The sequence below is a fragment of the Hesperophylax consimilis genome, chromosome 21, assembly GCF_061612785.1.
Source record: "Hesperophylax consimilis isolate HC1 chromosome 21, BYU_Hcon_1.0, whole genome shotgun sequence".
Lineage (NCBI taxonomy): Eukaryota > Metazoa > Arthropoda > Insecta > Trichoptera > Limnephilidae > Hesperophylax > Hesperophylax consimilis.
In genome coordinates this window covers 1464178-1490506 of record NC_142856.1, presented here as the reverse complement: position 1 = coordinate 1490506, position 26329 = coordinate 1464178, and the positions used below count along the sequence as shown (strand labels likewise).

General features: G+C 35.3%; 1 protein-coding gene across 3 annotated transcripts in view; it reads right to left on the bottom strand.

The window, feature by feature from the left end:
• Positions 1–3267: 3267 nt before the first annotated feature.
• Positions 3268–26329, bottom strand: part of LOC149413479 (myosin light chain kinase, smooth muscle-like) — a 116620-nt gene continuing 93558 nt past the window's right edge. For 2 of the 3 annotated variants that reach the window (XM_089644695.1, XM_089644694.1), the window contains exons 5-8: positions 21009–21150; positions 16939–17138; positions 16572–16724; positions 12229–15247 (exon numbers count right to left, since the gene is read on the bottom strand). In XM_089644695.1, the coding sequence (XP_089500821.1) occupies positions 13810–15247; positions 16572–16724; positions 16939–17138; positions 21009–21150 (1933 nt within the window). In that variant the 3' untranslated portion in view covers positions 12229–13809. Of the gene's footprint in view, positions 7191–12228; positions 15248–16571; positions 16725–16938; positions 17139–21008; positions 21151–26329 lie in introns of those variants that run through there. The other variant, XM_089644697.1, reaches the window with a different exon arrangement.

Genomic DNA, 26329 nt, shown 5'->3' with positions numbered 1-26329 from the left:
AGGGGTGGGTAGGAATCTGGGGGTCAGTGTGTCCAGGAGTGACAGACATTTGAATTCATCCCACTACGGTGCGAGGCGATGAGTCGAGAGAGTCCTGGTGGAGAGGTAAAAAGGTCTCCCTCAACCAGTCTCTTCAAATCGTGGGCAGGTGCATCCATCTGCCACCAAGACCTATACAGTCCTCACCCCATGAACCCAAACTCTGTGAAACCCCTGCTGAGTCACCAAGCGTACGAACCACTTGGGGTGACCTATAGCAGAGGTGCGGTTATCCAATGAATGGGTCCCGGGACGGAGGTAACCATATCCGCCTCCCAAATTTCAATTCCATCTTTAGGGATTTTTTTAGAAAAGGAAGGTGATAATGTCGATCTTGAAAGACCCTTGCAAGAAACACAAGCAGGCAAATAATTGCATGTCCCATTTTAAAATTTCACTCATGTACAAATATTACACGTTTTTGGCGTGTCTTTCAGAGCTGAAGGGGTCAATGACTAGTTGTTCAGAGCACCTTTCGTGAAAATACTGGTATATAGAAAAATCACAGAATTCTCACCTAATGTCTACGTTCTAAAGACTACAATTAGTTAAGACTGGGGAATCTAAGAATCGGATTGGCTGTTTTTACACAGAGGGTGAAGGAATTGATAAATCCAAATATCTAAATTAAGATGCCCAATAATATTACAATATACAAGCAAAAAGTATGTCAATTTTAGTGCTTTTGATTTCGTAGTTTTAGTACTAAACTGTCACGTATCGCGTAAGGTTGTGTGCTACCTCTATGTACATTGCCTTAAAAAGTACCGAAATGCCATCGTGTGTGATGAGAAAGTGTTTTAATTACTCGGTAAACACTAGTAATACAGTTATTTTAGAGAAAATGCAAGGCCGACCAGAGTAAAGGACTGGGCGCGCGCAATAACCAAATTACGAAGTCAGTGCTGTCGTCAACTAAACTTCACTGTGTAAAATAGTCTAATCACTTATTTTATTATTGATTAAATGCTTGCGGTAAAACAATATACAAATCAGCCTTAACAACGACTATCAACAATGAACACATCCATTTCCAAACTGTCGTTGCTCTATTATGGCACGGCACTGACATCACTTGACACCTCAGAATCCGTCAAGCGCCCTCGATTGTAACTCTAGTTGGCCTTGAGGTAGCATTCAATGCCATTTTTGAATATACGAAAACGCCGCCAGGTCCTATCGTTTATTTCATCCATACACATATATGTATTTTTTTAATGTCTATCTTTGTCATAAGAGTGTTTCTTACTTGCCACATTTTACCTTAATTTTGTGATACAATAACAGTATTGTAAAGTCATTGTAGGATGGCGATATATCTAGATATCATTGCTTTGAACTTGATTCCTGTCCAGGCAAACTCTTCACTATAGGCTGTAATGTTAATGTATGCCACCCGTATGTACTTAGCTTAGATTTAGTCCCGTAAATGGCTACATAATTTGGCCCCCAAGAAGAAAATATAATTTCTACATATGGCAAGGACTTTCAAAGATACAAGACTGAAAGATTAGTTTGTAAACCTGTTTACAAACAAACGAAAGGCGAACAAATTAATTGAAGCGTGGATTCGCTTTAGGAAAGAAAGATCCCTGTACTGAGATAATAAAGGGGTAAGATATGTGATGGCGCCAAAGAAGGATCAGGGTCCATGTGCTGACGGCTAGAAAAGATCAGTCCAAAACTTCTCTACGTCACATGCTGCAGGTTCTGACTATTCAGTGTTTGTTTACCTTCCACCTTGTGTCTAGCCTATGTAGTGTTTTCAACTCAGGTGAATCTCAGTTTATCGGTGATGTCGACTGATTTCAGTGATACGTACTCATCTCGAGAAATTGGTGAACTGAGTAGAGTAAAGAAATACATAATTCAAACTATAAAGAAAAATTAATTTAAAAATACTTAAAAAGGACATTTACAATGGAAAAATGATCAGAGTCCATGTACTTCTCACGGGATATCCAGAGAAAATAAATTCCCTCAGTGCCTTCCCTCTTCCATTGAAATACTGGTACGACAAGGACAGCATTCCCAACTGATGCCTATGCTCTAAAGATTGCAATAGGAGAATCTATAAAACGTTGTTCGTTTCTGCAGAGTCTGCAAAGTGTTTTTTTCAAGTATTTTGGGGCTCCGGACTAAAGGTAGCTGGTTCTTTCGATTTTCTGTTCTTCTGATAAACTGATTATTTAAGATGGATTTTTAATTTATTTGAGCCCAAAACAAATAACTACATACTGTTATATAACCGACAGCAACAACGCAGTAAAGAGTAGATTCCTATAAATCTTAGTTCCATCGTACCCGTTTAACGCGGAGACAGCACTCGCCTCACGTCCGTAACAAGCGCATCGGGAGCAACAAGCCAGGGCTTGCCGCCTGCTTCCTCCGAACCGGAATAGCCATCCCAGCGTGTGATCACGTTTTTTTTGTGTTAAAGGTTGCTGAATCCGAACGCGTGGCATGGTCGCCGGCCCTTTTTTGGATAGGATTGGATGGGAATCCTATTCGAAGAGTCCTTCAATGAAGCCGACCCTTTTCTACACTTACTCGCTCTGCTATGTCTGGCAAGCGCGAGGTTTTCCGAGATCCATAACCTACGCCATCACCCAGATGCACGTGAGTCCGCTAGTAAACCTGTCTCTAAAATCTGTTTGCCTTACTGTGATTAACTTTTACCGTATTCCCCAGACCAGAGAGTGAGCCCCAAATTATGTACCCCAGAGAAATAGATAGGATTATGCTATATTGTCTAATGTTCATGATTGTATGATTGTAATCTACGAATGCCATGTCCCCAAGCTGTGACGCCAAGTGTCCTCTGACGCATTAAACATTGCCATACATCATTTACTCTTTCATTTGATAACTGAGGCCATCCATGAACCCTTACAGCAAAAGGTGGTCCAGAATATAAGTCTGAAGACGATTCACGCTCCGAGGTATGCAGTCTCACTGTACCGGTAATCGAGCTAGCCCAGATAAAGTGTACCCTCCAAAATTGCTTAACTTAACACTGTCGCCCTACGTGGAACTTAACAGCACATTAAAATTAGAATTTTTTTAAATAAGGGAATAGTGACTCTGATCATTATAATATTCCGTCACCCTTCATAAAAGATTTACAAACTTATTGGTGCAGGGGGCTAGCAAAAAGAGAATCTTACGAATAAACACATATATTTTTTTAATTCATGTATTTTTCTTTATCCATAATATATAATATGGTGATACCCACAATTGTTAATCTTATAACATGATATATATCGCTTGTTTGCTGCAATAATGACACAATTCAAAATAAGTATTTTTACCAGAAATGATTTTGAATATTTTTAGTTATTGTAATAATATTTTGAAGCAATACTGACACTTACTGCTGTCTCATGTCATCTTTCGGTAGTTAAAATATGTTGTCCTACTAGTAAAAAGGAATGAAGATATTGTTAGTTTTGACCAAATATGTCGAATGTTTGATTTATGTCGTATTGCAGCAAATGATATTAAGTATTTTAAATATAAATATTGGGTAAAGACACAAATGTTTAAACATAACAAAGTAATATTTATTAATTCAACAACATTTTTTAAACTATGATAAACATTGAAGCACACACATTATGTAAATACATTTTTTAATTATTTGTTTTTGTTTTAAATATAGAAAAATAAGGAATCGTATTATCTTTGGTTTAATTCTGCTAATTTCCACTATCTATGGTAAAATACAGAGTCATGGACTTCAAAAAACCCTGGGCGGAGCAATTTGAGGGAAATTTGAAGCCGTGGGGTGAGGGGGAAGATGTATGAAAGATTACAAAACCTACTTAAATTTTTTAATGACATATCCTGTTACTTGATTCATCCAACACCCCAAAAAATCACAAGTCGTTATAACTGCATTAACAACACAATAATACAATTATAACAGTTCATTATGCACCACTTTGCATACAAATCATTCAAAAGTTTGTCATACAAGATGACTGCCAGGCAATTTTCCTCTCTCCCTAGATTTGGCTTCAATGCCATTCATCAAAAATCGCACTAATGCTCTGTCCAGGGCTTTTAAGGTTCATGTACAGAGTGCAATATATAGTTTGTGGTTCGGTTTGGAAGTTTATGGTTCAATTGACCCTGTGAAGAACATAATTCACATTATATAGTGCTGCCACCGAGAGATCCATTGTAACCACTTTTGCTGGTATTCAAGAAGAGGATAGTTGGGAAGTACCTGGTACTACTATTCAGATCTGGTTACTAAATATGGCTAATGCCATTTAAAGCCATATTCTTATTCTGAATGGTGGTCTTTCACCAGGGCGCTACCGAGAGTATTTACCACTCTGGAAAGTGTAAGGGAGAGGTTATAACGGACCTATCAGCAGTATGCCACTATAATTTGTGTTGGAAAGAAACTGAAACATTCCCGGTTTACAAATAATTTGAAAATATTCAAATTTTCCCTTGGAGCATAAATAAAAACAATAAATATTTGTGGTAAATGATGGAGGACTTAGAGCCTGTCCAGATTACGCGATTCTTACTGCATTTTACGTGCGAGCGTCTACATTTTGCGTTTTAATAATCAGGCGATTCCACATCCCATAGAGCCGTTCTCTTTTCAACCTCATCAATGAATAAAATCCCAATAACCCGGGCATTAGCCAATAACATACGCTTGAAAGCCAGCCTGAACCCACCAAAGCATCCCAAAGTGGCTCCGATCCCAACTCCCCCCGCGCCCCTTGGATCCCGTCCATATAGAAGTGCTAATAGAGCAAGCCACAGCGCTTCAATTTTCTATCCAACACCCCACCAAAAAGCTGGCCAGAATTCAGTCACCATTAAGATATCATAATGTCTAGACAAAATGTTAAACTAAATAACCTACAGATGGCCTATTGGAACGCCAATGGCTCGGTCATATCTCACAAGGATGAAATAATTGAATTCCTTCATGACTACAGTATTGAAGTATTCCTCGTAAACGAGACCTGGCTTAAGTCATCTAGGAACTTCAAAATTCCTAATTATATAACCTACCGTGACGATAGACTCGCCAAAAAAGGAGGCGGAACCGCTATCTTGGTTAAGAATAACATTGACCACTGTCTAGTACATTCATTCTCGAGTATTTACAATGATCTTGTCAAAATAGTCAAACTCTTTTTGAAAAAAATAAAATACTGAGTTAGAGCACCGGAGTCGTTCACATCCGTTCCTCGAGTCACGCGAAAAACGCGCAATAATGAAAGTCTGGCGTGTGTTTGCGATCTACGCGCCAGTGGTGATTTGAAGCACGAGACAAAACGCGCGAGTCAAATCGCGCCATCTGGACAGGCTCTTAGACTAGTGTCAGATGTATAAATTGATCATGAAATGTGTGTTTAAGTATGAAGAAGTGATATCGTTAATACTAAATTCTACATAGATACCTACATAAACACACACTTCACCACAATATACGCTCCTGCCCTGATGATGGACACTGTAACACAGTCCGAAACTTTGGCTAAAGAGGGAGGAAGTGCACCATGACATAATACTCCAAAAATAAACCACGATAAAAATTTACTCTTTTTTCATTCTTCTTCATAGATCGTAGAAATAAGCTGACTATCATTTTGATACCAAAAACATTGGCTTACCAATTTACGGTAAATGCAAGGCGTACTCTTTGGTAGTATATTATTTATACAAATTGACTTTTTAAATACAGTCTTTTCTTTGTGCATTTTTCAACAAATCATATCTTTAAATTTTCCATAACAATGTCAACGAATGTGTCTTTTTTGACTGGAATTTTTTTTTTTAATGTTAACAATCTAATTTTCAAGTCTACCAGAATTATTGATATAATTATAATTTACTGTTTTTAAACACCTCTAAGATTATCAATTTCCTTAATGACATTAGTAAATTTTAATATCACACATAAAGTTATATTTACCTAAACTTAGAAATTAAAATTAATGAACACCAAAATGTATAATTTCTCAGATTTTGCATATTTCAGATGATTGTCTGTGACTTTTCTTGACAGCATCGTCGAATATAAAGGTAAGGATACACTGAGCCCATGTACACAACGTATGTATTACAGCGTTCCAAGGCCAATGTTCCCACTTTTCCTATGCATTCAACGCAAATTTGTACTGTAATATAGCAATATTCAATGGATTTTATGTTGTAAATCACTTAGTAATGTTTTACTTAAATGCCAAACATAACCAACATCTTCGTCTTCTACAATCTTTCTCTTAGATGTTCTACGCTGATCTGGAAAGCGAAGATCAGCATTGCGTGGGGGGGAGTAGTTGTTTCTAAAGCATTTGTTTTCATAGAAAATGTAAGGATTGTAAGTTGTCCAGATATCTTAATGCGTTTCCGACATTGCCTACGTGGGCCCAGTAAGTCGTTACCCTAATTCGGACGAATATCTGGAACATTGTAAATCATTCTATATCCTAAGTTTAATTTGACAGAAACTAAATGGCAAAATGTTATCAGATCTATGGTTTGAGAACATCTTTAAATATGTATAAGTTTTTTTGATTAGTAAAGGCTACAGAACCTTTGGTTAGTCGGGTTTGTAAAAACCAAAAAGGTATTGTGTAAAATGAATAAGATCTGGTTTTAATATCACAACCAAACTAAAAAGATATTACTTAAAATTGGAATAAATTCAAGTTTTTCTACCAACAGATAATTTTATTATTTTTTTCTTTTATGTGAATATGGCACTAGAGTATTATTAACTGCTCCCAACTGTCGGGGCTCTGGCATCCCCAAATAAAATAATACTACTTATTTGCACGGATCACATAGAATAATCACATAGACCAACCGCCTCTGGAAATATTCAAATGGGTCAATTATTTATCTGATAAGATTGTAACTATGAGTTGGTAGAAAAACCCATAAGTTAAATAGGAAACCACAATTATATTTGAAGTTCTGTATTTATTTTGGCACCCATTCGCTTCAGAGCAATGATAGCTGACACGGCCTTGGCCCAGCGTTTCTTTATGACATATCTCTTCAGCTTGAGTTTGGCGGCCCTCAGTTCCTTCTCCATTGCGGACTGCTCGGCATCTGACATGAGCAGCCATTTGTGTTTGACAGCTTCCTCCGCAGTCATCCGATCCCTTGAAATAAAAATTACCATTTTACCAAGTTCTTATTTAATATCTGTCCACATGAGTTATCTTGCAAATCGAATAGTTCATTTTAAATGGAATACTTACCATCCAAGTAAACTTTTCTTAACTTATTAAATCAACAAATAATCTCTGCAATTACTACTGGATTACTTTTAACCTGTGGTGCATTATCTCTTCGTGGATTTCAATATTTTCAAACCTGTTGGTAGCATAAGCAATCAATCCAAAACAAAGGGCCTAATAGCCATCCCTATGCTAAGAACGACCACGAGTAAGCACCACTACTTGTATTTAGGTGTGAAATGGTACAATATATTACTGTCCAAAAACAAAATTAAGGTAACAGAAACTTTGAAATATGAACAGTTCAAAAATAAAATGAACTCCCTGAAATTGGATAATGATATATTGTACCCTTAATATACATATAAAATCTATACTATCTAGCATTTAAAAACAAAACTCTGGCTGATGTTATACATAATACTAATTCTCTAAAATTGTGTAAATTGAATTATGTTTGTAGCTAATTTAAGTATTCAATTTTGTTGAATTACATTTGTAGTTCTTTAATAAGACTTTGAATACTGTTCACACATCACCTTTTAAAGATTATTTTCTTTTTGTATATACTCACTCCTCCCGTAAACACGAGCTCATGGAGCTCACCTTAAGGGAAGACTAGTAGAATAATTAGGAAAAATAAAAAAAAATATTTTGCACACTGTTATAATTTGGAATATATATTTAACACATAAGTTAGTTATTATGAAAGTACAGTCAGCTTGAGCAGAATGACTTTATGACTGTGACACAACGAAAACTGTAGCTCGCTATAATCTGGCTTTCCAAAGGTGGTGCACAAGGACATCAATTTAAAATATCTGAAATCTTTGTTCAGAGGGCAATGGGTATAACCAAAATTCCCTGTTTTATCTGTGTCTTTATTCTGTGTATGTATATGTATTATTTAATAATATTAAAATTATGCATAAGTTTGTAGCTTTAAAAAAAATTAGAACTCACAATTCATTTTTTTAATAAGCAAGTAAACTAAGCAATAATATCTTATTTTCATGCTTTGTTAACGATTGATTCCCAATACTCTTGCAGTTATTTGATTTCACTCCTGAAATGTGTCATGCCGCTTTGTGAAGAATATGTCAAGCAACTATTTAGGAGATGAATTTAACAATATCTCAATCTGTAGACTGAGTAAATATCAGGTGAATATGGTGGATGGAGATCGCAACCCAACTCTTGGATAGCCGCTTTTGCAATGTTAGCAGTTCGATGGCTTTGAACACTAAAAATACTACAAATTTGTATAGGTACTCACCTATAACCTTTAGTGACATCCATTGATAAAAATATCGATTAGTTTTTGGTTGAAGTCATCGATATTCATCCCAATGCTGTACAAGGAGTGAACCACGAACAATTTGTTAAGATTAAGTTCAAATCCACTTATAAAACAATTCTCCATTTAAACAGAGATCAAATAATAAATAGTTAGGTTAAGTTAAGTTAAAAAACATTTATTACCTAAGGCAGAGGTTCAAAATCTTTTTGGCCCCATTGCCCAAGTAGGTATATACTATTTCCCATATATTTTTCTTCAAATTTTACTAAGTTGTTGGTTCTTATCGTTGGTAAAGTTAAATTACAAAGAATTTTTTTGAAAAGGAAACCAAGTAGATCTCAACAAAAAAGCGTTGAATTATCAACAGTGATTATTAATTTCTTTATCTTCTTCTTCTTTATGTGCCGTATCAGGTCCCTCCGACGTTGGCGATCACTCAAGAAAATGTCTCTTTGTCTTGCGCTGCCCGGAATAGCTCCTCCACACTTCTAATGCCGGTCCACTCTCGTATATTTCGCAGCCAAGACATTTGTCTCCTACCAGGCCCTCTGCGACCCTCTATCTTGCCTTTCAATATTAACTGGAGCAAGTGATACTTCTCCCCTCGAAGTACATGACCCAGATATGAAAAGATTTTTATTAATATAAGCAGTTCTCTCTCTGCTCTAGCCCGCCTGAGAATTTCTGTGTTGGTGATCATGTCGGTCCATGGGACTTTGAGTATTCTCTGGTGAAGCCACATTTCAAAAGCCTCTAACCTGTTCATGGTATTTACTTTCAAGGTCCATGTTTCACATCCATACAACAAGACCGACCACACATAACATTTTAGCATTCTCTGCCTTAGTTTTAAGCTGATATTATCATTGCAGAAGAGGGATTTCATTTTAATGAACGCAGTTCTTGCTGCTTCAATTCTGCACCTAACCTCTACATCTGGGTCAAGAGTCTCCGTGAGAATACTGCCGAGGTATCTAAATCTTTCGACCTTTTCGACATTGCAACCATTTAACTGTATCACTGATTCAGAGTGATCTAGTCGTCCAAATGTCATACATTTTGTTTTATTGACGTTGATTGTTAGGCCCAGTTGCTCACCAGCATTATTAACAAGATTTAATAGGTCTTGGAGGTCATCGATACAGTCAGCTAGTAATACAGTATCATCTGCGTATCTTATGTTATTAATGACAACTCCGTTGATCTTAAGACCCTTCTCAGTATTACTTAGGGCTCTTTTAAAGACATAGTTGGAATAGAGATTAAAAAATAGTGGCGACAGGATACAGCCTTGTCGTACTCCACGCTGAATGGCAATTGCATTAGATCTCTCATTCCCATGTCTTATTTCTGCTGTTTGGAACCAATACAGGTTTTTTATGAAATTCTGGTCTTTGGTGTCAACGTTACAATCCGCAAGCATTTTCATTAGGTCAGCATGTTTTACCCTGTCAAATGCCTTTTCGTAGTCAGTAAAACAGGCAAAAACTTCCTTTCTTTGGTCACGACACTTTTGCAATAGTACATCGATAGACAATAATGCCTCACGCGTCCCAAACGCATTTCTGAAGCCAAACTGAGTGTCATCCAAGTCCTGCTCGCACTTATTGCGTATCCTGGCATGTATTATTTTAAGGAATAATTTAAGGACATGACTCATCAGGCTTATTAATCGATAGTCACTGCACTTTTTTTTTATTTTTTTTATTGTGTTTATTTCTTGCTAGAGCAATCCCGATGAGTAACAGAACTCATTTTAGGACAGGAGGAACTTACAATTCATATGTAGGAGGTAGTAGGAACAATTTTACAACGGTATTTTGATATCAAATATAAGTTTCACATTCAATACAGCATAAAAATTAAAAATTAAAATAATGACACGTTAAGTAGAACAAACAACAATAGAAAACAAGTACAGAAAGAAAAAAAAAACATGGATAAGATACAACAAGAAATGACAACACAGTTACATATTTTCATTTTTAAATGTAGTTAAAAAATATTCTTTTAAAGCATTGCTTTGCAATTTTTTATTGTGGTGGATGTGTTTGTACATATCTGGAAGCGAATTATATAGTGTATAGGCAATATAGTTCAGTGATTTTAACCCATATTTTGTAGTGTGTGTTTGAGGAATGCGGATTTTATTGTTATTTCGAGTATTGTGGTTGTGAATGTCTTGATTGTAAAGTGGCTTGATGTTGGTGTGAGTTGATTTTTGGGTAATTTGTAGGATGGGGCGTGTGATTTCATATTTAGGAAGGATTGTAATTGGAAGGATACCAGAAACTGAATAGATGTCCCTAACATGAGTGTCCCATGGAAGTTCAAACACATTTCTGAGAGCTCGGTTTTGAGCCACCTGCAGGTCAGCTATCAATTTCTTTGAGGCAAAACCCCAGATACAGCAGAGATAGGAAAGGTGTGAATGTACCATGGCATAGTATACTGAAGTTAGTAAAGGAATGGGTAGTAACCCTTGAAGCCTATATAGTACACCAGTTATAGGGGTAATTTTCTCTTTTATATGATTTATATGGAGATCCCACGTGAGTTGGGAATCTACGATCAGACCCAAATATTTTGTGTTCATTTTCTTTTCGAGGCAGTTGTCTCCAATTTTAATATCGAGGCTGAAATTTTTCTTGTTACCGAAAAGAATATAATGGGTTTTTTTTACGTTAAGAGTTAGTTTGTTTATTCTCAACCAGTTTGTGAGATGGGAAATATCAGCATTCATCTCCGTTTCAAGCTCCGCTAGGTTCAGTTTATTGTAAAAAATTACCGTATCGTCAGCATAAAGTTGTATAGTTCCTTTAATACCCCACTTTGTTATATTTATATATTATTGTTATACTTCTTAGGGTATTGTTTTTTAGGCAATGTCACGAAGGTTGATTTTAGCCAATCTTGGGGTATATTCCCTGTGTCGTATATAGAATTAAATAACCTCAACAGGTAGTCAACATTTTCATCATTAAAGAGCTTTAACACCTCAACTGGAATATCGTCTGGTCCGCACGCTTTTCTATTGTCTGAAGTCTTTATCGCATGAAGAATTTCTGATTTTAAAATCGATGGTCCATGCAATTGATCATTGGGAATATTAATGTCAGGTCTAATATCTTTGAATGTACCATGAATATACTTTTCCCATGTTTGTAAAATATCTTTTTCATCCAATATTAATTTATTGGAATCGTCAACTAAACATGATGGAGTAATTCTTCTAAAAGTGCCTGTAATTTCCTTTAATTTTTTGTGAAGTTTGAATGCATTGTGACTACGACTGTACGACTCTAGTTCTTCACACTGTGACTTCATCCATTCTTCTTTGGCTTTTTTAATTTCACGTCTAATCGTTCTTTGTAAGTTTTTATATTGTGTCTCATTATGTTTGTGTTTACGTCTCTCATCCATTAAGTTCAAAATGTGGTCAGTCATCAATTTATTTATAATAATAAATTAATTGCACAGAGAATGCCCATCGCCCACCAAATCATATAAAATCATCCCCCAAAGCACTTATAACTCTCGATTGCTCCATAAGTTATTCCCACTGATGGGTGATATTGCCCACTTTGAGAATCACTGATCTATGGGATATAAGAAAACAAATTTATTTAATAAAGTTTTTTTATTGAAATATAACTTATGGCCATAAGAAAATTATTATCTATAATATTATTTAACAAATGATAACAATATCTTAAATTGAAGAAAAAATCACAAATTAAAAAGCTAAAGATTACACAGAAGATAAAAATGAATGTCATAGGTATATTATAATTTAAAATTATAAATAAGTAATATTCATAAAAATTGTTTTAAAACTTATCTATTGGAATACGATTTTAATTAACAATTTGAATCATTGTAAGTTGTCCCCAAAGTTCTCTTTCTTGTTATTCATATTTTATGTCATTTTTCTGTCATTCGATAGCATTCAAGTGGACATTATTCTAATGTTGTAATGCAGAGTCCTTAAGTCCCCATTTGTGCATTATGTACGCACAAAAGTTATAACTGCAGCGGGCAAGAGTTCCAACTGCTCCCAACCTTCTGGAACCAGTGAGACTGGCATCCCCTATTGTGATATGTTGTGAGGCTGAAGGTAGTGGGGAGGGAAAGGAGATGGGGAAGAGAAAGGTAGGGAAGGACCTGGCTATTCAGATCTGGTCACTAAACAAGACCAAAGCAATTCAAGCAACGTTTCAATTCTGAATGGTAGTCTTACACCAGGGCGATACTGAGAGTATCTTCCACTCTGGAACGTGCCACAAATATACTACATATTATTTTAGGCAATTTCTTTTATCGTAGCCAGTCTAGGGCCTCTTCAATTCACCGTGGAAAACGTAAAGCAAACATTCTTTGACTATTTGCTCCGTTGTTTGCAAGGAACCACAATCACACATCAACGAGTTTAATAAGTTAGGCTTAAAGTTTGTCTACAAATTATATGTAGTAACATTGCATATTATAATAATGATCACCATATGTACACCAAAGGCCATAGACGTAAATTGGTGCCTAAAAGAAAACTGTGATGAATTATTTTCAATTTATCAAGATGTTAAGGTGATCTGTAATTTGGATGGATCAAGTTCGATTCGAACAGCAAGTACAGCAAAATCAGAATAAAGAGATTCTTGCTTGTGTAGTGGAGTTCTGTATTGTAGGACTACTGCAGGATATGCGGGGACTGCGTTAGGATGTTCCAAACTAGTTCAAACCAGTTTGACACGTATTCATGAAACTATTGGCGTACACAAATATTTTCAAACACGCGCTCTTTAAAATGATTTGCCTGTACAGTCTTACTCTATTTTCTGAATGTTCTATAGACGTAATTATTCATCCTTACATTTTGTTCTGAAAAATAAAGATCTTAACTTATCCTTGCACTATTTTTAGAGATCTGGGTCAAGGTCATTTTAAAACTGAAAATGTTAATCACTTAGAACTTTGGGGACCATCTGAAATCTTTTAGAAAGATTTGTGAAAACGAAAAAAAATATTATTAGTTTTATTATTAAAAAGACTAGCTTCTTATTTTTACTTTCACGGGAAAGCACGCATAGTGTTTTGTTGGAGCGAACATTCAATGTGTCATAATTTCTTTAAAGAATCGTTGTTGTCATTGCACTTTGATTTTCTACTTAATATTACAGTCGTCATGTCTTGAATAAATATTGTGCAGTTTACGGTAAGTACAAAATATCTCACGTCTTAGCTTCATTTGTATCCATTGGATGCCAAGGCTTCTTGTTTCTTCTTGACAGACGAGCTGATGGAAGATTGCTTCCGGAAGAAGGTGTTTATTGTGTTCATGGACTTGGAAGCCACCTTCTCGGCTTCCGACCATTCCATGGACACGGACTTGTGCCGACCGGAATGATTATAGTTAGAATTGTTATTTGTTTCACACTGGCTTTCATCCCATTGATCCAACAAGTGTAACAACAGATCTTTCGTGTTGTTGGCATTGTTTTTCGGCTCTCCGTGTTCGTCAGTCTTTTTGTAGAACACTCTCGGTCTTGAAGTGCTGGCACTTTCTCCATTGCTGTTGGCGTTATTCGCAAAGTTGTCGATTCTGTCTCTCCTTCTATTAAATTCATTTCCAAACATGGATCTCTTCTCTGTGGGAGACATTGGCACATCACGACTAGAGTTGTTGACTTTTCTTCTCCAGGGGATATTGCTGTCCATAGTGTTATCAGAATCGTCAAACTTCCTAGAAGAGAACACCGCTGTAGATGAAGACTTAGAGATAGAATTGCTGAGTCCGTTCAGTCTGCTCGACTTGTCACTATTACTGTTTAAAGTAGAAGTTGTCATCATCGTACTCGAAGAGGAGCTAGAGCTCTGTCTCTGAAATCCGTTACTTGGGCTTTGTTTAACCGTATTTGATTCTAATTTGTAACTGGTTGTAGACTTTTCCCCGTCTTTAGTTTTAGCCAAAGACGTTTTGGCAACAGAGTTAGAGTTTGTGTGATTTAATCCCCCGTTTGAGGTTGAGCCTGTTTTAACAGAACTAGTCATAGCGACGCCGTTGGGTATTTTTTCTGTAACGTTGTTAACTTCTTGATTCATTTCACTATTTTTGCCATCAACACTGTTATTGCCGAGGTCGGTATTGATGGTAGACAGCATGAATAAGCGGTCGGAGAGTTTCTTAATTTCTTCCGCTAAGTTAACTCTCAGTGTGATATCAGCCTTCTTGTTAACAAAACAGGAGCTGTCTGACGCTCTCCGTTCAAGGCTTAGAGAATTATATGAAGGACGTCTCTCGCCTTCTGGACACAGCGTGTTGCTATCGTTACGATACAATATTTCGTCTGATTCTATAATGGAATCGGGAGAGCTGTTCAACGAGCCGCAAGGAGAAGGTGAACACCCGCCTAGTGATTGTTGCGACGCCGTTCTTTCTAAACAGTTATTCGATGAAACACACGGAGTGATTTCATGGTTTGTGATATCAAAGAGATACGGGGAGTTTGGGTGTTCGCTCCATCGTTCGACGAACATTCGGAGATTATCTTTAGTGACGTCTAGTTCGTCGGGTTGCTTGGGTGTAATGATAACGGGAGCCTTTAGGTCCATCTTCTTCTCTGGTGGTGGTCTCCTCAGGAGCCACTTGTGGGTGATGCATTGCCGAGCCATCAATCTGCTCCTGAATCATAAAGACAAAGACCCATTCTTTAGATTCATTTATCGGTTAAACCAAGGGGGTTATTGTGGCCACTAACTACTAGCTTAGGCTGGCATACCAAATCTACTACAACTGAGCAGGTAACTACAGAAGCGGAAAATTTTGAAAGAAAAGAAAAAAGGAAAAGAACGGTAAAAATTATTCACTGTTCTATTTTTTACACACATAAATTTTTATCATCAATGCACTTTTGGCCGAGACGAAATTAACTACAATGAATTGGTGGTGGAATAGGAATTTATTTACAGGGAAACACTTAATGGGTCTTTGTCATTATGGACAGGTTAACAGTTAAATCACAGTACACAAAATTATAGATTATTTTGTCATGTGTGCAAAGCGGTAAATTAATAGGATTATTATGTACAAGTAATTCTCCCTAACAAATTCAATAATAATTATTATCATTATTTTAATGCCATAAGTGCCAAAACGTTAATAAAATCTTTCAAAGTTGGTGTAAGCAGTGCCATCTAGCAGAATGAAACGGAACTATTGAGAATTTAGCCAAAAACAACCATCAACATACATAATATATACATAACATTATTATGGGTGAATGTAAACAGAAAATCTGTATTATGAAGCAGCAAAACTATTACATATCTGGCTCTGGGGTCATGAAATTTGTACTACTTTTCAGTCTGTAGGTCAACGGAACTATTTTCAGACTCCAGTGTAATTTCCGCAAAAGAGCTACAGAAGTTACATTTAACTATAAAAAATAAGACAGTATAACGCCGTTTTGTTTGTACCATATTTATCAATGGATAACCAGTTTTTGGTGCCTGTTAAAAGCCAATTCTAGGTCCATTACAGTATTTAAATATTTTTTGATCAACAGAAAAGCACAACTGTCATTTAGTTATGTTTTTCAGCTGATCACAATTTGATTGAAAACTGAAAAGGAACTTGAATCGGCATTTAAAGGGAACCTTTTCAATGTTAAAAAAAAAAACAAAATGGGAACTTGATTTGTGAAACATTCCCACCATAATATAGTTGCTGAGAGCTCTGTTGTAACATTTCTTTCTGTTACACTCGTTTTTCATGAGAAAGAGCGAAAAGTTATAACGAAGCTATCAGCAATATGTCACGTCTTTAAGTGACTTTGGTTACATTTCACTCTGCAAGAAATGGCTTTGTTTTCCTTTGAATAAAGGAGATTTTATGGTTATTGTATCATAGTAAGTGGGTACAGTGTTAGATAGTTTTTAAGCAAGTAAGTTTGTATGTAAAATGGACAAAGGCTTGTACACATGTATTGAAATAATTTTGTACTCACTGTTTATCTTTGACTAGTAGTTTCTTAATAAAATCTTTGGCATCTTCTGAGATCTCGTTGAACGCTTCGTCGTCAAAATCGTACTTAGCTATTGTCACGTTGGCCATCGTCTCAATGTCTGTTTCACCCATGAAGGGGGATAGGCCAGATAACCTACAAAAAATATACACTGTGTAAAATAGACAAAAGTAAACTGAATGTTGTAGAAATTAGATTTCTGTGGTAATATGGAGATCCAGATTTATAGACAACTCTGTATTTTTATAAACTTACGCTTAATCGATAATGTTAATATATTTATAGACTAGAGAGTTTAAGCGTGAAACATTTATATAATTGTTTCTGTAATCTATTTCTTGATACTCACAGAACATAGCAAATGACTCCAATTGACCACATATCCGTTCCGAACCCAATCTGGTCAAAGTTCACAACTTCTGGGGCCACAAATTCTGGTGTACCAAATAAGATCTGGAGTTTCTTTGTGGGGTCGAACTTCCTCGCCAAACCAAAGTCTATGATCTTTATTCTGTTGCCCGTCTTGGTTAGGCAGAGAATGTTTTCAGGCTGTAAATAAAAATAACAACAATTAATCATTTTTTAATAATTTGATCTATGTGGCTGTCTGTTTATGTGATCCATAGGCGCCTATAGTAGTGGACAAATGTCTAATATAGAATATCGTCCGTCTGCAACAAAAAGTCATCAAATGACAATGGCCTAAAATGTCTCCCTATTGTGAATGTCTCCCAATAGGAAGACATTCGCAATCAAAGATTTTTGAAATGATCATCTTTTAGGTCATAGAGATTTTTTGTTTTCACTTATGGTAGGTTTTTTTGATGCAGTATTAATATTATTGATTCAAATTAAAGTATTATAAATACAAATTGAAGTAAATATTTGGTGAGTTATCTTTACACCAAAAAAACTGTAAATGTTCACTGGTTGAATGATGATCAGGTCCGGCCCTTAGCTAAAGGGTGCCTGGTAGGTAGGTGTTCACTGTAATTAATAATATTTGGATGATTTGTATTTTTGTATAGCGCCATTTTTGTGAAAAATAATCTGAAAGGCAATGTGCTAGGACTATTAGGTGTAAGGTATTATCGGTGTCTTAATAAGTAGGCGCCCGGAGCGGACTGCTCCAATTGCCGGCCCTGATGATGATACACCAGATTTGGGTATTTCTAACACACATTGTAGTTCGTAAGTCGCAGTTACCAAAGTTTAATCATTATTAGCTCATTGTTTATCATGTTTCTAGCAGAGGAACAATCTTTTTTCTACTTTGATAGCTATCAAAGGCCAGCTTCCAAGTTTATTTTTCTGTTTTCATCTCCAAAACTCAAAACCAAGCAAACAAAAACTCACCCCAAATGCAATGCATGGTGAGTTTTGCTGGTTCAATATGTGCTGTGATTGATTTGATAATTTTAAGAAAATCAAATAATAAGGACATCGATGAACAATAGAGATCTAGTTATTTTTCCATGAATACATAGACGACATTGAAAGGGGTCCATTTTGGCCGTTAACTCAATTTTGATCAAAATCGTATTTGGTGACTTTTTGCTGCATATGGATGTGATTGCATTGAAAAGGCCAGCATTGCAAAGGTTAAGAATGTCGGAAGATCGACTTCCGCTGTGAAAACACTGTGTTCAATACCAAAAGGAAGACCTCCAGTGGGCTGCCTCAAATATAGTTAGATATTAGCGGAATTCGACAAGTTTACCGGGAAATCAACTCAGAGACTGCGAGGAGAGGCTGGACCTACTATGGATGAAGGCCATTGAAGTAGCGCTGGACACCTGGAGTTCCTGGGGGAACCTTGTCGAGGCGATGGGTGTACGACTCAAAGAGGACAAGGGTAAGAAGTTTGGATGAGATGTGCCGTGATTCATGCAATAGAATTGCATGTTTGTCTCACTAATTAATTAAGCTTTTAAATCTGATAATGATATTTAGATTTATCTTCTTGAATCTGGTCTTTGTTAACCAATAAGCTAACAAGACTCTTTTCAATTAATATTGCGACATTGAGATATCAAATTGGTAAACATTATTTGTTTTGAAAAATTAAGTATTTAGGTGTTGAAACAGTTGATTCATGGTGGAATTACAATATTGAGGTATTCCTTTCAATAGTCTGAAGATACCCAAAGCTGAGTGAAACCGACCCATTCCCAAATAAATAAGTGGACTAAAAATAAGGTTTGGATATAATATATTATACACTGCAAGAAATACAAACTAAACTAATTATTTTTAAATTATAAACTAATGTTTATAAGACAAGGTTTTTTATGCATGGCACAAAGGATAACAAATTATTATAAGCAATAATTACTTGCCTGAAATACCTGAGTAAAAATAAATGCCGCCGACGGAAATTGAACCTGCACTTTCTGATTGCCGATCACGTGCTACGAACCACTAAGCTATGTTGGTTTATTCTTAAAACTGCCAAATAATTCAATGTGTATTAGTATTTCAATCAACAATTATTGCTTATTATATTTTTCACCTGTAAACAACGTTGAGGGATGACGTTGGATGGCGTTGAGACATTTTATTGAAATATTTTGACTTGTCACAAACTAAACTGATTTTTATCTTCCCTTGTTTAAATAGGAAGACGAACATTCCCAGGTTTCGAGTTCCGAACACCCTGACAATATTTAAATACTACTGGCGGATAAATGGACAATGTTGCTTGTGTAATGATGGAGGACTTAGCCAGCAAAGGATTAGGTGGGAACTCGACACTTTGAACAATTCTAATAATTTAATTAATTAACTATCAAAGTTTATAGAATGTTAACTTCAACAACTTCTACACAAGTCTCTAATAACGGGGGTTTGCTCAAGGTTCACATTTTAATTGATTCCAACAAATTCGTAACAATGTATATACCTTTTTTTCAGACTGATACCCAAGGATGTAAGTTATTTTTATTTAAGATTAATAAAAACTGTACCTCACCATTAAAATATTTAACATGCAACGGTTTTAAAAAAATATATTTAAACGTTTTTCTACAATAAAATTACCGATAAACACCAGATTTTATTTTTCTAGACAATGAATTAGTAACATCTCGAAGTATTCATTTAAAAACATCAGAGATTTTAGTAATAAGTTTATCAGAAAATTATTTAAAAAAATCTCACAGAAAGATCAATTTTCTCGTACTGATGGGGCAAATTCGACCGGAGTTTGCTCGCCGAATATTTTTGATGGCGCCCTTTTCACGATTCTGGTTTTATTTTAGGGTATTGTATCGTCTTAAAATGAAGCCAACATTGACATTTTCACCAAAGTAAATGTGGACACAATATCACAGATCTTATTCAGAATAATCCACACCTATTTGTGACAGAAAATGAATTAAAAACTGTGCAAAAAACAACGAAAAGAAAAAACAAAAACAGTTTGTGGGCGGAACTACATAACGGCAGTGATAATAATAGGCCATTATGTAGAGTTAATTACAAAAGATATTGTGTATTTTTTCTTGTTTAGCTTTTCTTTGTGAGAAAGCAATAAAATTTTCACATTCTTTCCGCACTTATATCAGTATATTCAGTTCAGTTTCAGTGCCGGCAACCCGGGCGTTTATTTAATTAGTGCTGTCTTGATAATAACGTTGCGGTAGAATTTTTTAAACAGGTGTGAATATAGAATTGTTTAAAGAGAGGAGTTTGATAGAAGATGGATTTGTTTTGGCAGGAGAATCAGAGATTTAGAAAAACTCTTTGAAAATATGATAAGTATAGAATATCGTTTCTCAAACTTGGGCAATATACTATTATATTTATGTTAATGTTATATTATGATGTCATTATTTTATTGACCGAGTAATTATGATTGTTGAAGTGATTGATATTGGATCTGATAATATAACAATATTAAATAAAATCAACCCAAACCAACCCAAACTGGGCAGATAGACTCGTTGTTGATGAAAATGTATTTTATCAACTTTTGGTTGCAATCACGCATACACACGCGCAAATATATGCATTTCTCTGAAATTGGATAGCATTATAAATAAATGTCGGTCCTACCCCTACCCAATCCAGTCCCTGGGGAGGATGGTTATATCCTCATTTTTTTAAAGGTTTAAAAGATATATTAAAAGTTCACAGAAGTTTAAGAGCCAGTCCCTGGGGAGAAAGGTTCAATCTTCAGTCGAACAATTTAAAAAAAAAATCTTTGGCCTTATTTTTTTTACCAAATTCGAATATTCAAGTAATTCTCAAGCTTTGTCTTCTCATCTCCTTCACTCACCACTTCCTTCAGCATCAGAAAATTCACCTAAATTGGAACTATGTACCATAGTCCCAATGATCTGGGCAATTGTGATGCTGCCATGCCTGTAGGGAAATTCAGATAAATTGTAAGTTTCTTTAAAATAGTGACTTTCATACCTTCATATCCAGATGCAAAATGTTTTGCTGATGAACGAACTCGATCCCTTCGCAGATCTGTCTCATGAACACTGTGCAAGCCTTCTCCGTCAGGATAAAGTCATCATCGATGACCCTCTCAAACAGTTCCCCCCCGGTAATGCTGGAAAGGAAATAAAGAAAACAAGATTCAGCACTTAACATCACTTGGTTGACTGCTAACTCAAACTACTAAGAAATGATTATCCGTGTAAATTTAAGGAAATTTAGTTTGGAAAATGTCTAAGGTGACAAAAGTGACAAAAATTCTCACTTTTAAATTCTATGAAAAACATAATAAAATGTTTATTAGGGTTAGAATTTCAAATACCAATGTAAACTGCAATAATTACACTAGGAAAGAATTACACATGAATGAAATTTCACATGGAGAGAATTACACATACTTATTTAAATTACCTCGTTTAACAGATTTTTGGACATATTGTGTTAGTGATTCCACTAGGTGTCTATTAATTCTGACACCCTATTAAAACAGGACGTGAAATTTACACAGGCGTGAATTTCACCAATATTATATTATACTGCCAGAAATACACACGGACGGAATTACACATGAACGAAATTATTCATGGAGGTAATTACACATATTGGAATCACTAACACAATATGTCCAAAATTATGTTTTTAATTTTAAATTTTAGAGTGTGTGCTCAGTAAATTTCAAATTTCAAAGAAACCAGTGAAGGCATTTTTAAATGTTTGACCTAAAATTCCAGTATTATGTATTTCATATAGAACTTAAATGCTTACAATCTATAAAACCTTTTTTACTGGAAACCATTCATTTTCCTATAGATTTATAGAAAATTCATTATGTGTAGTGCTTCTAGTATCAGCAGAGACTAAAGAGTGAGTATTTTTTAACTGCAACATCTAAGAGTGATTCTATATCCCACTTTTAGAAGAAAATATTTATATTATAACTAGTGGATAGTTACTAACCAACTTCCCGTGAATTCCCATCGATGAAAATAATATTACACTGTAAACAAAATAAAATAAATTTTAGAGGAATGAATAATGATAATTATTGATGACAGCGCCGGCAAGTGAAAATATAAATCGGTCAAAACTTCCGAGTGTTCTAAAATAACACTCCTTTAAAACATCAATCAAAATAAGACATTTCAACACAAACCTATCTCCGGCCAAACATTTTGAATGTTAGGCAGTTGAAAGGGAAATGATTTCGAAATATGCACCAAAATAATTTGTTAATTAAAAAAAAACAGTAATTACCCCATTTTTTTTACAATTAAATCGAAATTTTTAATCTCCATTTCGCATGATAGAAATGATGACTTGACGTAAAATTTCCACACTGTACAAATTTCATGACACCACAGCTTACCATTCTTTAAAAAAAATTGTTTCAGTAAATAGATTTTCTGCTTTTGAGATTATGTTGGGACTTTTAGGATATTGAATATTGAACCTTGACACTCATAGTAATTTCTCCTTCTTCAATCAACGTTTCAGAAAAAGCTTTGCAAAATTTCATGACGCTAAACCTCACCGTTTGTTTTTTAACCAACTTCAGGAAATAGATTTTCTGCTTTTGAAATCACGTTAGGACTTTTGGGGTATAGAATATTGAACCTAGATATTCTCATTTCTCCTTCTTGAATTAACATTTTGGACAACCTGTTCTCATGTGTATCCATTATCAGGGTAGGAAAATTGATAACCGAACAAATCAGAACACTTTTAAAAAGTGCTATAACGTCATGAAAGGTTGTAAAAAAACTGGGTTGGTTAGGTTTTTAGATAATTTTTAAATCACTTTATTAATATTATTTTTCAAAAGTGTTCTGATTTGACATGAAACCCTAAAAGTGCCATCACTATTGCTGGTAACATTCTTGAATTTAAAAAAAAAAATCAGAGTCCAAAAGCAATCCTTGAAGCCAGTGCTTAGGAACCTACCCTTATTTGGGGTTCGTTTATAATTTTGGTAAGTACCTTACGATAATTTTTAATGCAATTTTTATATTTGACAACAGCAGCTTATTCAATACAATCAATTTTATTTTCCAATATTCAACAAAATAAACGAATTCCCCGATTTCCGAATTTACGATTAAATTAACCGAAAATATACATTCAAGCTAAACATTTTCTTCTAGTAGCTACCCGCTGCGCAGAAAGTCGCGTATTAAAAAACAATGAACGAATGTCGAGGAGTGAGAAATTCAAAAAAAGAATTCCGTCTGAATGTCAAATGTTATTTGCGGCCAACAGCTGGCGGCGGGAAAATTGCGTTTTCCCGCCCGTTCTCCGAAGACAAATGCGTTTTCTATGGAAATTCATTCATTTTGTAAATATTCCGTTTTCAAGGCCAGCATTGAACGATTGTGTTATCACATCGAATTGTGTTGAAACATTAAATTTGTTGAATTATCATAACAATGTTATTATGTTCTGAAGAGTGTCCCAAATGAATGTTTTTATAACATCTTATTAATGTTTTATAATAGCATTGAAATCTTAAAATACATTTGTTGATTTTATTTATTTTGTAAACAGGATAGTTGGCTTCTAATTGCGCGGTCAGAAAAACATTGTTTTTAATCTTATCTCGAGTCCAAAAAAAATTTCATTGTTCGGAAAACCGACAATGGCGTCGTTAATGTAGATTTGATATCAAACAAATCATGTAGATAAGTAGTGCGTTCGCCAGTTTCCTCTTTGGCTACCTTTACCAAGTTAGTTCATCTATACAAAATGCACGAACTTAAGCTCTCAGGCCTCTGGCATATTCTATCAGAAGTTAAAAATTAGAAATTGAATATTTCTGAAAGTATCCGGAAACTTAAAACTGTTTTCGAAAGGTCATTAAATACGCTTTCAAATTTTATTATCAGAAATAAACATAAAAAAATTTAAATATAAAAGTTTTGAATGAAAACATAAAAATGGCTTACGTTTTTTCTAAACGGAAATTACTGAAAACGAATAAAATACATTTTATTAGACAAATGCATTATAAACATCATTTTTACCTACATTTTTTGTAGTTTCATGTTAAAATAATTTTACATTTTAATATAGAGCATGCTGTTTTCTCTTTCGAACACAGTTTAACTAACGGTGAAACAGATTTTGACCTTGAACACGATGATATTTGTACATAAAATAGTAAACAACCCGCACCTAAATATTTTTCAAATAAAATTGTATACAACAAGGACATAAACAAACATAAAACGAGGACGTGCAATGAAATCAGGCTACCAAAAAAGGACAAGGCGAATACTCAGAATAGTATACTACCTAGAGCAAGGCTGCCCAACCTTTTTAACAGTTGGGCCAAATTGACGATTTTGAATCACTGGCGGGCCACTGAATACCTGTCGGTTCCTATTTCCATGGGGGGGGGGTTGTTAGAGAATTTCTATAAAACATAATACCCACAAAAAAAATTCAAATGAGTGCTCCCCACAAAATATTTGAAATCCATGGGGGGGGGGGGGGGTTGTTACGGAACTTCGCTGAGAAAAAATTCCGCAATTTTTCGAATTCCATGGGGGGGGGGAGGGGGTGGCTACAAGATTCATTTCGGACGCAGTAAATATTATATCAAAAACCGGTGTATTTTTGTTTAAAAAGTAAGTTCAAGAGGTTAGATTTTTTCGTCGCTGATTCTTGTTCTGAGTAGCCTAAATAGCGATAAATCGCCTTCGTTGGCAACAATGGTGACCGCGCGCAAGCTGCATTGTTTGTTTTACCGCGGGCCCGCGACACTTTTTCAAATTGCCGGATTGGCGGGTTTTTTGTTTGGTTCACGCGGGCCACTCATAATTCGTTCGCGGGCCACATTGTGGCCCGCGGGCCTGGGGTTGGGCAGCCTTGACCTAGAGGGATGAAATACTATAATGCGCTGCCGGAAAACCTAAAGTCTGCCCCAATTGGAAAGTTCAAGATGTTGTGTAGGAGCCACATCAAGCAAGAAAAAATATAGTATATTCATATGTAACAAATTAATTGGTAATTTGTAAACTTAAATGTACAAATTACTAAAATAAAATTAATGAATAAAAAATAAAATAATTTAGATTATATTCCTCACCATGACAGTTAGGGAGATACAAGATTTCTATAAGATATATATGAGCTGTTTCCCAAAGCGAACAAATTGGCCCGAGGGGTTCATATTAAAATATTTTAGTAGGTACTTAACTTATTTTTAAGTTATTTTATTTAACAGCCAGAAATCATGTGGGCTTTTAAAAAAATATAAGAAAATGCTTCAATCTCAAAGGAATTAATTAAGTACCAACCCTAGCTATGTTGTATTTTCAAAAAAAACCTTTGGCTCGGAAATCATGAGTGTTATGTACAAAAAACATAAGTACATATTATATTGGATTCCTCAGAACCGACCTAACCTTTCAAAACGATTCGGTAAATACGCAAGTAAGTAGGTAGGTACTGAATGTATATAAATAATTAAGTCTGGATTTATGTAGTAAGCTTTACCCTTTGAATGGACATTGCCAGATGCCTAAATGATTGTTCCTACGCACGAAGATCAAAATCAAACCGGCAATAATAATAATAATTGTTTGTTTGCAATTTGGCGGAATTCGCCCGCGCGATGGCAACGCTGCAATAACAAGAAAGACTCTTGAATGAATTCGCGGATTTTACAGCCATATTCCCGGTGTTCCCGGTATGGTTCCCGGTTCACTCGGGTTTAAGGAGGCAAAAGCGTATTAATGAGGCATGAATACATAAATATCGTATCAAACGTAAGATTTTGCATTCGTCTTCAAAGTGAAATGTAGTGGGCATTCGTAAATATGTATCTGTGCCAGTTTTCCCTGTTTAGCGCTGTTACTGAACCGAGTACCTCGATCCGGTCACACAGACCAGAGATTCATCAACACGAGCGCATTGGTCTTCGAGACAAGCAGAGCCGCCTCGAGGTTACAGTTAATATCTATCTATCTATACAATCTATTTATATGCATTTACAATGCATTTATTTTCCATATACATTTATAATACTGTCGTCCCTGTACCTACACTTTATATTATCTTTCTATTGTCTCCATGGTTTAAAGTGTATAACACATTGTAATTTGTGTTTTGATTTAGTTATGCATGTAAATATTCTTTAAGTAGGTATCTGAATACGTTAGTCTCGACACAGGTGTACGCTAGTGAGACAGATGTCGAAAAACACATGTAAAAAACTTTATATTGATAAATAAATAAAAAATAAAATTATAATTAGGATTGTGGCGGGAGGATTGTGGCGGACAGCGGGCTTATTT